Here is an 11,919-nt window from a genome sequence, read left to right as displayed (position 1 = left end):
CTTCTTGAACATTCTTGTAAACTATTCACTGAATTATTTCTTCTGTGGGATTTCTGAATTAAAATTCAAAGTACTTCACATCATGAGCATGACAAAGGAAGAATATGTTTCGTTTTTGTCCCAAAGTAAAATAATCGATACCTCTTGAATTTATTTTTACCTTCATTTATAAAACTACTAGTATAATTATTTTATATATAAAATAATATCATTGGGATTCGAATCTTTGAACTATTTTTTAGAGATACACAAGTACGTGTGAATTAGGATTAAGCCTACTCCTCTATTCAGAAAACACACCCTCGAGTTTGAGTGAGTTAAGGTTTAGAAAAACGAAACTATCTGTGTTTGGATTACAAAAGTTGCAATGGCAGGAGGTACGTACATTATTCTTTCATTTTGCTTTCGTTGTTTTTGATCTAAATGTGTTATTGTGATGTTAATATAACATGTTTAGGTCAATTTTATACTGTTATTTTATCATATTACACTTTTGGTTCACTATAATATATCGTAGTAGTGCATGATCTTGTATATATGTTTTGTTATTATAAGTTATATTTGGATATATGTAATAATGTTTCTTTGAGTTAACTGTTTGTATTTTGAAGGTGTGACTAATACCATGGTAATTAAATGCTATGAAAATTTGGAATGTTACTGTATACATTTTTAAATCTTTTATTTTGAGTAAGAGATTATTTACTTTATAAAAATTAACTTTTCATTCTTAAATTACTTAAATAAATATAACACTAAAGATATTTAAATATAACATGAAAAGTATTCAAACTTAACCTTAAAGCAAATATTTATGGAAAATTATCATTATTATTGTATTATAAAATTGTTCTGAACTGAAAGACTCACATGGTAAAATAAAATAAAATATTTGTAAATCACTCAAAGCATAAAAATTATCAAAATATAACATAAAACATAATTTTAAGTTATTCAAACATAATTTATAAGTAAGTAATAATTTAATAAAAAATAGTATTGAATTTAAATTATAAAAAATATTTACTTACATAAAAAATGGTAATATATTAAAATATTATAAAATAAGGTAGGTTTGTTAGGTTGAAAATTATAAAATACCAAATAAAAAGTTATTATTATTACTATTATTATTATTAACGAAAACACATGCACGCATTGTATTTGTATTTTTTTATTACATTAATATATATATATATATATATATATATTATATATATATTAATATATATATATATATATAATATATATATATATATATATATATATATATGTGTGTGTATGTATGTATGAAATTAACCCCATAACAGCAAAACTAGGCCCAACATCGATTTTGTTTGTATCATTTCAACTACAAATGAAAATGGGTGTTACTCCCTCCATCACCACATTTTCTCCCTCCACCTCCCCAATTCTATAACATATTTTTTGAATTACAAAACTAACCTTTTATAATTACACAAATAACCTTTTTATTTTTTAATCCTAATTATTTACTTTAATCCTAAAATCTATCTTTCTACCTCTTCTCACCCACCTCCCAACCCCTCAGATTCTCATCTAAACTCCATCAGATTTGTTTCTCATCTTCCATTTTTCCTCACAAGGTTAGTGATGATATTTTTAATTTTTTTTTAAATGCAATGCATATATATCTGTGTTGTGCTTTGTGTTGTGCTCTGTGTTGTGCTGTGCTCTGCGTTTTTTTCTGTGTGCGTGTGTTGGGAGAAAGGAAGAAGATAACCAGGCCAAAAACGGATGTCGGGTATCCGTTTGGATCTGAAACGGATGTCGATATCCGTCGATGGATGTTGACATCCGTTTTCCCTTAAACGGATGTTGACATCCGTTGACGGATGCTCACATCCTTTTAAAGATTATACGATTTATATTTTAGGGTTTTGTTACGCACCTTCACGCCTCTGAACCTCTCACACCTCTGAACCAGCACCTTAAAGCACCACCACACTGTGAGGAAAAATGAAAGATGAGAAACAAATCTGATGGAGTTTAGGTGAGAATATGAGGGGTTGGGAGGTGGGTGAGAAGGGGTAAAAAATAGATTTTAGGGTTAAAGTAAATAATTAGGATTAAAAAATAAAAAGGTTATTTGTCTAATTATAAAATGTTAGTTTTGTAATTCAAAAAATATGGAGGTGGAGGGAGAAAATGTGGTGGTGGAGGGAGTAACACCCAATGAAAATTTATGTAACTAAAACATTGGACCACATAAGTAAGATAATTACTTTCTGCACCTCGTTCATGTTTCTCAATATACCTCCAAGAAAGTGTTAGAAAGGTTTAAAATGTTCATGCTTTATATTTTCATAATTTGAAATTCACAAACATGTTCCAAATTTAATGGAGAATCTATTTTAGATGGTAAAATATATTTTCAGATTTTTAATTTATGTAATTCGGAATATAGATTTCCGGATTAGAAAATGTGCTTTGATTATATAACTTATAATATATTTTCAAATTAATTAATCTAAAAATATATAAAATTTAAAAATGTAATTTTCAAATTACGTAATCGAGAATAATTTCCAAATTACATAATCTAATTTTTTTTTAATTATATAATTTAAAATATGATTTGAATTGTGTTATTCAATATTTTGATATCCAAAAATATATATTGAATTACAAAATCCGTAATAAATGTGGATATGGTATAATATAAAATATATTTTTGAGTTTCAATTCCATAACTAGAATAAATTTTCAAATTATATAATGTATTTCAAACCCACACAAATAGAGATACAAATTCATAGATAGATCATTAATTTGAATGCATCCTCATGTTAAAACATTTTTAATTTCTCAAAGCTTTAGAAAGTTTAATAAAAATTAAAGGCCTGTTTAGAAACCCAATTTAAACTATTAAAAGCAAATTCCGGTAAAATCAATTACTTCTTTTAAAATTGTATTTTTAATCCTTCATTAACCAGTTTGATGATCAAAGACTTGTATTTGTTTCTCGGCCCTACTAATTATATAAAAAACAAAGACCAATCTAGAATGTTAATTTTCCAGTTAGAACATTGATGACGTGATAAGTCTGGACTATTACTATTTTCATTACATAACCATGTCATTCAACATACAAAAAATCCATGAACTTTGACCAGTGAAAATATTTAAAAAATTAAGAATAAAAGAAGTTAAAAGTTTAATCTAAAAAAAAAGTCTGAGGTCTTTATTAGAAACAAAGAGTTGTGTTTTCCATGATATCATAAACTTGATTAAAACACTTCAATGTTTATCAGTAGCAAGACAGCAACAAAACACTGAATATGTCTGACACTTACCATCTTTGGTGAATAAAGCAGCTAATTTTCTGAGTTAACGAAACTTTTGTTTCCTGTGATACAAAAAAGATGAGTGATGAAATTTAAGGGAATTTGATTCGCTGTAATTGCATTAGCAGGAGTGACAAAAACAATTGTTGAATTCAATTATTGTCTCCCTACTGCATAAACTTTTAGCCCTTTGGCTCCTTTTCTGGTACGAATTTTCCCATAATTGAGATTATTTTTAGCTTCTTAAAGGCGCACACACCTGAATAATGCATGCATACCTGTTTTTTTTTTTTAATGATCCCATAAATTTTCAAGAAAACTTTGGATTTATGGGCCATGTGGGGTCCCAATAACACCATGTCACACACTACTTTGATGCTGAATTCCACTGCAGGACATGCACAAGCCTACACAGCCTTGTTACAGTACTACTGATATCTTGTCTCATGGGGACCAGTTGGTGGTGATCAAGGAATCTTAGAGCTTTTTCCTACGACATTGTGCAATGGTACCAGGGTGGAGGACATACCCTTTTATGGTGAATATTTACATCGATTATAAATAAGATAAATTTACAATAAAAATTGTTTAGGTTATGGGGTTAACTCACCAAACTCTTCCATAATTTTGCCTTCTCGCCGTCCGGTCTTGCTCAAAGCTCCGCTGTCCTGCTTTTCCGTCCGGGAGGGAACCTATCAAAGATCCTCCCATGCCAAAGTCAGTGTATGAATTGTTCCACAATTCAATAGAATAGTAATAAATGTGCAATAAATGTGCAACGTACCTACCACTTACCTTTGACCTGTATTTATAGTTTTTGTCATGGGTTTAGGATTAGTGAAAAGTTAATCACGGCCCAATTTTAGCTCAATAGCTCTAATAGCTGCTTACCTTGATCATGGTCTTAATGACCCAGATAACCTACCGGGCGGTTATTCTGCCACCGTCCGGTTAGGCTGATCCTGTGTGGTCTTCCTTGGACCGTCCGATTCATATGGTACAAAAATAATTACAAACTCTATCTTACAAACAAATTTTACAAAGTTAAATTAGGTTTAAAGTTCATAATCTTAAGATAATATGAAAGTCATTGAAACTTATCATAATAAAATTAGTTGTTTATTGAATCTATTTTGTCATTTACTATTATCATACCATTCACTGATTCCTAGTTTTATGTTCAAGATATATATTTCAACACGAGAGAATATGTTGGAAATCTTGTATTAGAGATAAGATGAATTTACATATAATCTATATAATGTATTGAGACATTTGCCATACAAAACTTTGAAAGATAAATCAGATATAATAATTATGTGAAATCATAACTACAATTGCATGTAAATTCTGTGATTGGTTAATGAAGGTTTTGTTCTGGGAATCAAAGCAGTGAATAGAGGTCATATTGAAGTTGAATAGTAGCAGGTAGATGCAGCAAAAACTAAAAGGGGGCCAGTTAGAATAACTTTAGAAGGTACCATTATTACACTTGGCAGGTCCCTTGGTTTTAAACTTTTCAGGTACAGCTGATGCTGCTGGATAACATTGACAAGAAGAAAACACCAAGCTAGAGTTGGTCCTGCTGTTGTTTGACTTGTTTATAACCAGCCAAGAACATTTGAAGCCATTCTCATACCCTGGTTCATGGAAACATGCTTACAAATAGTGTCTGAATGTTACTCCACCAATAACATGATGTGTTTCTGTTCCAAATTGCACTCGAGCCAGAAGCATTGGATCAACTGTATTTTTTGAAACAATTTTAAATCCAGTCAATTTCATGCTAAGTTCCTGTCAAGTTCATTCTAGGGAAAGGAGGATCTCTTTCATGATTCAGGAATCTACACGTCAAAAGTAGCAGTCATGTGTATACATCAAATGTTGAAAAAAATAACAGCTCATGTTCAACTCTTTATTTAATAGATATTAAATAAGACTTTAACTTTAATGCAAAGAGTTTTATACTATTGATTCGTTATAATTTACTTTTAATATAAGTCTTTTTTGCATTTGTTGATTACAAAAAGTTACATTAAAAGTCATATCAAGTATAGCTTTCTAATTTGTTGACAGTGCAAGATATTACCACAACGGTACATACCTATTACTCTTATTAACAAGCAGTTAATGTAATTTTGTCTATTGTTAAGAGATTAGATATAACTTTTTATATGGTTTTTAAATTCTTTGTAATGCACATTAATAGTTTTACTGTGTATGAAGATTTTGTTTGGATATTAGTGTGAAAGAAAAATGAGACCAAAATTTAAATTTGACCATGCAAATGCAATATTATTCACAGAAGAAGAATACATGAGCAGAAAGAGTAGAATGTCTGATGTAATTGGATGATTTTGAGATAAGATGTTAGACAATAACAGTCACTGTACCCTGAAACAAACATCAAACCTCAATCAGAATAATGCCAAAACAAACACATAATGCCAACCTTACAATAATGTTATGTTCTGGCAATGCAGTGGTCCTACGTAACTAACTTCTTTTGCTCATTTACAGACTTGCACCTGCTTTAGTCTAAACTTTGGAAAACAACTTTTCAGAATATGGTTTTCTTTCAAATTTGTTCATACAAGACCATTTTTTTTGATAAAACCAAACCATAAACTTAACTCATATGCCAATAATTTGCAGAATTTCAGTCTTCTTAAACATGGTCTTGAGGTTCTTTGACCAATAAGTGAATAACTAATCAAAAAGACATTTTGAATTTATCTTTTGAATTTAACTTTCAGTAGACAAAATGCTTGCTAAAACAAAACTGTTTTGTTTAAAAGTAGTTGCTTGTTGATGGAAAAGTAGTTTAGTAACTTCAAAATCACTTTAAAAGGATAATTAAACTGGCCAAAATAGTATTGTTAGTAGCATTCCAATGAAAAAATAAATTAAAGCTTTATGAAAACTACATGAATATTTACAAAGATTTTCTTCTTTTCTGGTATTGGAATACCAATCAAATCACATATTCTGTTTCTTCAAGTTCTTAACTTGTCTTACTTTCGCAGTGGTGAATTAAATGGTAGCAAGGGTTGCACAAGGTGATCTTTATGATCAGACAATAATCCAAAAACTAATGATAATATATATATATACACAAATATCAACAAGTCTTCACATTGTGATAAGAATTACACAGCTAAAGAGAACGTATCAAATATCCTATACAATCTCTGTATAAAAAATCAAAGAATGATCTTCTGTTGTATTTTATTTTGAATCTATCATCTGAATGACGATGGAAATGTACAGTGCTTGAAATCATAGGTAAACGTATTTAGGGAATAATGGTACACCTCCCAGTAGAGAAGAGTGCTTGAAATGATGTGTAGTAGAAACTGGGTGCCCAGAACTCTCATGGTTACCTTGAAAAGAAAGGCAGTTGAAGTGCTCCAAAGGGGTCAAAATTGCACATCCTATTGAAAGTTGCACTTTCTTCCTTGCTAAATAGCCTTCATGCCACAAACTTTGGTACTACTTTTAGATCAGGAATTAGCATGTGAGTCATTGCACATGCACTCTGGAATAGGATACTTTGTAACATCCCTTCCAGCTTTGATAGTCCTAAGTTCTGGCTGCCCCAATGAGTCCTGGTGCAACTCCTTGATGATTCTGTTGAACTCTTCTTCAGAGATGGAAGAATTATGAAAGTAAGGGAGCATGTGTCTCTTGTTTGGAGTTATATATTTCTTGTGCCCAGCAAATGCTCTGTGACCCTGAAAGTGAAACACCATTTTAAGTATTTTTATTTCTATTGCATATTTTAGTTTCCTGTTTTCACAAACAGATATAAAACTACCAAGTTGGTTTCACTTTGTTTCCTATTCTCCTAGATTTGAATAGGGAAGGTAAAAATAGTAAAATGTTGTTTTCACCATTTCCTATCTTCCAAACCAAAAGTGAAAATAACTTGACATTTGTGAAGAGAAGAAGAATCACTAACAACAACATAACAGGCAAACCTGAATTGCATGGCCCATATTTCCTCCATGAGATGGCATGAAAACATCACTCTTCTCAGAGACTATGTAATCTATGGCAGCCATTATGGATGCCTTATTTGCAAAGGGTTGTAATTCTCCTGGCAAGGCAAGATCTTCCTTGCTATAAAAATGAGGAAACTCTTGGATCAATGGAAGCAAGGCTTCTTTTCCACCCAAAGGTTGTCCTCCAGCCCAATAAATTCTAGTATTCTTTGGAGCTCCTAGACCCTTCAAAAGCCTATAAATTGAACCAAAACATCTATCAGAACATGCTGAAAAACAACCAAGTAACCAAAAGTGCTGTTGTATTCACCTGGTAACCTCCACAGCATTCAAAGGGCACAGACCAGCCATCTTCCTTTCATGGTAAGTCATGTTTGATCTTGCAGTCAATAGCTCTGGCCGTTCTATCCTCTCATTGCTAACAATCTCGTCGAGTTCCTCACTCAGACCAGGTAGGCATCCAGTTCTCACCCACACATCCTTTTCCATTCTTAGATGAAGAGCAAGGTAAGGTCCCTTGCTCTTCATTCTCTCTGCAATCTTGTCCCCAAGTTCCTGAACCGGTTGAGCAAACCTCAGTGCATTGAAAGCAACCTGAAACACAAGATCAGAACTAACTTTCACAATCTGCAACCTACTCTTATACAAGCCAATTTCTAAAGGGTGATTTTACCTGGTTTCTTGTTTTTATTTCCCATTTAAAATATACAGAAAGCAAGAGAATTTGAATTCTAAATACCTTGCATCTAAGCTTTTGAAGATCAGGAGAAAGATCCTTGGAAAGCCTTGAATCCAAACCACGTAAGAGCAAAACACCTTCTCTGTTGAACTGCGCAAGACTACAGTCAGGAAAGTGTCCTTTTTTTCCAAACAACAATGAAAACACTCACTTTCATATTAATGTAGGTGGCATGCATAAAATGACCCCCATATGAACTATCATATTAATGGACCAGAAAAATTTGGAGAAGCTAACCCCATTAAGAATTACAGAAAAACCAATGAACAGAACACCTGAAGAAAACACTACAGGATAAGAGAACGTCTCCAACCGTTTTTGGTTGTTGGTTTTCAAAACACTTTTTGTGGAAATAATTTTCAAAAGTTTATAGATTTTGGATGAGAAATTGATTGTTGAGTACTGTACAACTGTTTTGGAAAACCGTTTTAAAAACAAAAAGGGCGGAGAGAATCAAACAAGTTCTTACTCTTCTGAGGTATCTTGAACGGATCCAGCTGGGAGTGACATGAAGAGGAGGACTTCCCTCCACTGGTTTTGTCATTAGGTGCGTTGATGGCAATGCTGAAACCACTCGGACATCATTGGCAAGAACTCTCTTGAAGTGTTCCAAATCAAATATATCACCAAACTCACTGCAATCAAACCAAACAAATGGAAAACATCACAAAAAAGGAAAAACAATCAAAGTCTCGCCACACTATCTTATAACAAACACAAATAAGGAAACAAATATAATTAACACTAGTTAATCAAGTGGATCGGAATAAGAGCATAAAGCATTTATTAAGCCTAAACATTACTTGATATCTTGTCCAAAATTTAAAATCCAACAATAAGCTAAACCCATATGGCTTTGGACAAGAATAAAATGTACCTTTCATCACCCCAAATGACATTGACTTGCAATATAGGAACAACCAAAGAAGCTCCAAGAATCCTAGCAATGACAACTGCATCAACAATTTGATTCCTTTGCTGATTCAAGCCCCCAGAAACAACCACCATGAGGTACTTTCTCCTATCCTTTAGAACCCCATCGGTTGCTCTTCTGTAATCCCTGCTGAAACTAAGGCAAGGTTTGTATCCCAACCCATCTGGCTGCTTCCAGAACTCACTCTTCTCAACACCTCCATCACCTTCCACCTTGTCCAATCCCTGTGCTCTAAGCTCCACATGGGAAACCAAAGCCTTTGTCAACAAAACCTGATCTTTTATGTTATTCTGTCTCACAACACCAAGGTTTGACTTTGGATGTGGGGTTGAGATCATGTTCTGAGGCAGGGTTGTGGCACATGGGTGGGGAGAAAATGGGATGTTAATGGTGAGGCCAAACTTGAGCATGCCAAGGAAACCAAAGAGAAAGAGAGTGAAAAACCACAATCTTGGCCTCCTGAAGATGCTGTTTGTGAAGAAGAAAAAGAACCTGTTGGTGCTCCTTGAAGTCTTCTTGGGAGAGTCAAGAAGAGATTGCAGAGAAGAAGAAGATATAGAATTGATGATCTGAGAAGGAACTGATATGTAGGACAACTTCTTCGCATTGTTTTTTGACTTAGCCATTGAAAAGAGATGAGCTTTTCACAGAGTGATTAAGAGAGGGAGAGAGAGAGAGAAAGAGTTACGACTTTTCCTTTATTGTTTTTTGTTCTGAACTTCACTTCCTTCATAAGAAGAAGAAGGACATAATGAGAGATAATGAAGTTTGGTTTGTTATAAAGAGCCTCAATCAAGTTTTCATTCAAAAGTCTTCACTTTCTAGAGAGAGAAGTGAAGAGGAGTGAAGAGGAGTGAAGAGAGAGAAGAGGGTCTGAGGAAGTTGGATCAAAGTTTCAACGCCTAATCAAAGGAATGAAAACTGAGGTTTGAGGATTTGGACAAGTTCGGTTTAGTTCTGGTGGAAACAGTTTTTAAAGTGGAATTTTTGGTTTAATGTGTTGGCATTTGGCATTCATTATAAAGACACCATCCTTCTCAAAACTCAACTTTTGATGGATATGGGAACTATATCCCATGTTTGTTAGAGATTGACCCTTAAGCCCCCATTCATTATTGCATTCATACGTCTGCTTTTTCATCCATATTTGGATCCTGTTCTTGCTAATCATAATCAAAATATATTGCTCATGTTTTCTTTTTCTATTTTCAGGGTTCTAATATTCAACAACAGCTAAATCCATACCTATTTAATTCTAATGTCAAGCCATAGAGGTGTCAATGTCACACAAAATACATGGATTTCTTTGCCAAAAGTTTTACAAATCAAACATTTTATTAGCTCAATTATTCTATTTAATGATGTGCCCAGTTGGTAGAGTTTTTCATTACCTTTTTACATTTTGGTTAAAATTTATTTTAATATAAAAAAATTACTTTCTTTAACTTTTGTTGATACTTATAGTGTGTAAAATTATATCAAGCATAATTTACCTACATAAAATTTTTTAGTTTCTTGTTCCATTTGCTGATCACTAAAATTCAACTCAATAATATAGAGTTTGACAAAAGTTCAAAATCACTCTCAAATCTTTGGTCAAGGGTTATTGACCCGCAAAATACGGCAATTCTTAAACTAAATGTAGACGCATCCTATCCTACATTCACACAATGCATGTCACAAACCCTAAAACATTCCAATGCTCGAAGCTTCTCACACATAAAATTACCTTAAAACCATGTTTGAACATTTAAATAATGAACCATCTTTAAGCAGAAATTAACTGGCTTTTAGCATCTTACTATACAGAAATATCAAGCATGTTATGTTTCAATATTATAACTCCATTGCTTTAAACACACTTAAACCTAGTATGTTTATGGAAAAATATATGATAAGCAAGTAACTCATTTTATCAAACACTGCAGCGACATCATGTACATGCTTTTATTTATAACTTTTTAAAACTTCTTTTTTGTTTATTCTTTCAATTACTTATAATTAAGATATTGGATAGATATTAAGTCTTGATTTTTTTTATTATTATTATGTAAATATCTATCACTCTCACAATTTGACTAACAAACTTTTCTTCACCTCATAGATGGAAAAAAAGAAAATAGATACAATAGACTTATCTCACAAGAAGATTATATCTCTTTTTTAATGACTTAACTCCACATAATCAATTATGGTTCTACTAGTCCTACAAATAATGTAATTACGTATTTTAGCATTTCGATTTTTTTCAATTAAAATTTTCATCATAGCAAATTTGAGTAGATCTTACATGCCCCATTAGTTTTTATAATCTCTTACCACGTTTTAATTACAAACTCATTATAACTAAATTCAACCTCACACATATTTATAATTTTATATTTATATATTTCTACATGAAAATTGTTTTTTATATTTAAATTGAATTAGTAAATATAATAAAAAAAACATTATCATAGTATAATTCATTTCACTTTTAAAACAAATAAATCACTACATCTTGGATGCACAATAAATTAAAAATCATTGAGAATATTTACTTAATATGTTTTTTATTTAAATTAATTTTTAATAAGTATTTCAATTTTAAAAATATCTAACATTAGTTATTATTTTTGAGATATTATGAATATTGTATATTTGATATTATATATATATATATATATATATATATATATATATATATATTATATAAAAGATAACAAGTTCCTCTGTACAATATATATTTCATATTTTCATAACCTTTACAAATGTAAAAAGTCACGTTTGTTTGTAGGTATTCTTCACAATGATTTTTATTGGAATCGTTTCTAAAAAAATTTGAGAATATATAAAAGTAGAATATGAAGGGAAAGAAGATTCGACGCATGAAAGTTTAAAATTTGATAAGGGAGTTTGAGATGCAAATAATGAAAAAGTATAAGACATATAAAT

General features: G+C 31.5%; 1 protein-coding gene across 1 annotated transcript; it reads right to left on the bottom strand.

Moving 5' to 3' along the window:
* Positions 1-6,388: 6,388 nt before the first annotated feature.
* On the bottom strand, positions 6,389-9,989 carry LOC124840404 (O-fucosyltransferase 20-like). The gene is made up of 6 exons (XM_047316457.2): positions 8,929-9,989; positions 8,521-8,686; positions 8,052-8,141; positions 7,623-7,906; positions 7,289-7,547; positions 6,389-7,042 (listed from the first exon to the last, which is right to left on the bottom strand). Exons 1-6 carry the CDS (start codon positions 9,609-9,611, stop codon positions 6,812-6,814), a joined length of 1,713 nt encoding a protein of 570 aa, XP_047172413.2. The 5' UTR covers positions 9,612-9,989; the 3' UTR covers positions 6,389-6,811.
* Between the last annotated feature and the right edge of the window lie 1,930 nt (positions 9,990-11,919).

Source organism: Vigna umbellata, chromosome 3, assembly GCF_029865625.1.
Source record: "Vigna umbellata cultivar VRB3 chromosome 3, Vumbellata_1.0, whole genome shotgun sequence".
Classification (NCBI taxonomy): Eukaryota; Viridiplantae; Streptophyta; class Magnoliopsida; order Fabales; family Fabaceae; genus Vigna; species Vigna umbellata.
Note: the sequence above shows the minus strand (reverse complement) of the source record. Positions and strands in the feature narration are given on the sequence as shown.

Bases quoted from the DNA above. Each gene is read 5' to 3' on its own strand.
- LOC124840404 (XM_047316457.2), bottom strand. From the start codon at position 9,611: ATGGCTAAGTCAAAAAACAATGCGAAGAAGTTGTCCTACATATCAGTT. The intron at 8,142-8,520 runs GTAAGAACTTGT...AGTCTTGCGCAG, and splicing joins GTTCAAGATACCTCAGAAGA to TTCAACAGAGAAGGTGTTTT. The intron at 7,907-8,051 runs GTATTTAGAATT...CTTGTGTTTCAG, and splicing joins TTCAAAAGCTTAGATGCAAG to GTTGCTTTCAATGCACTGAG.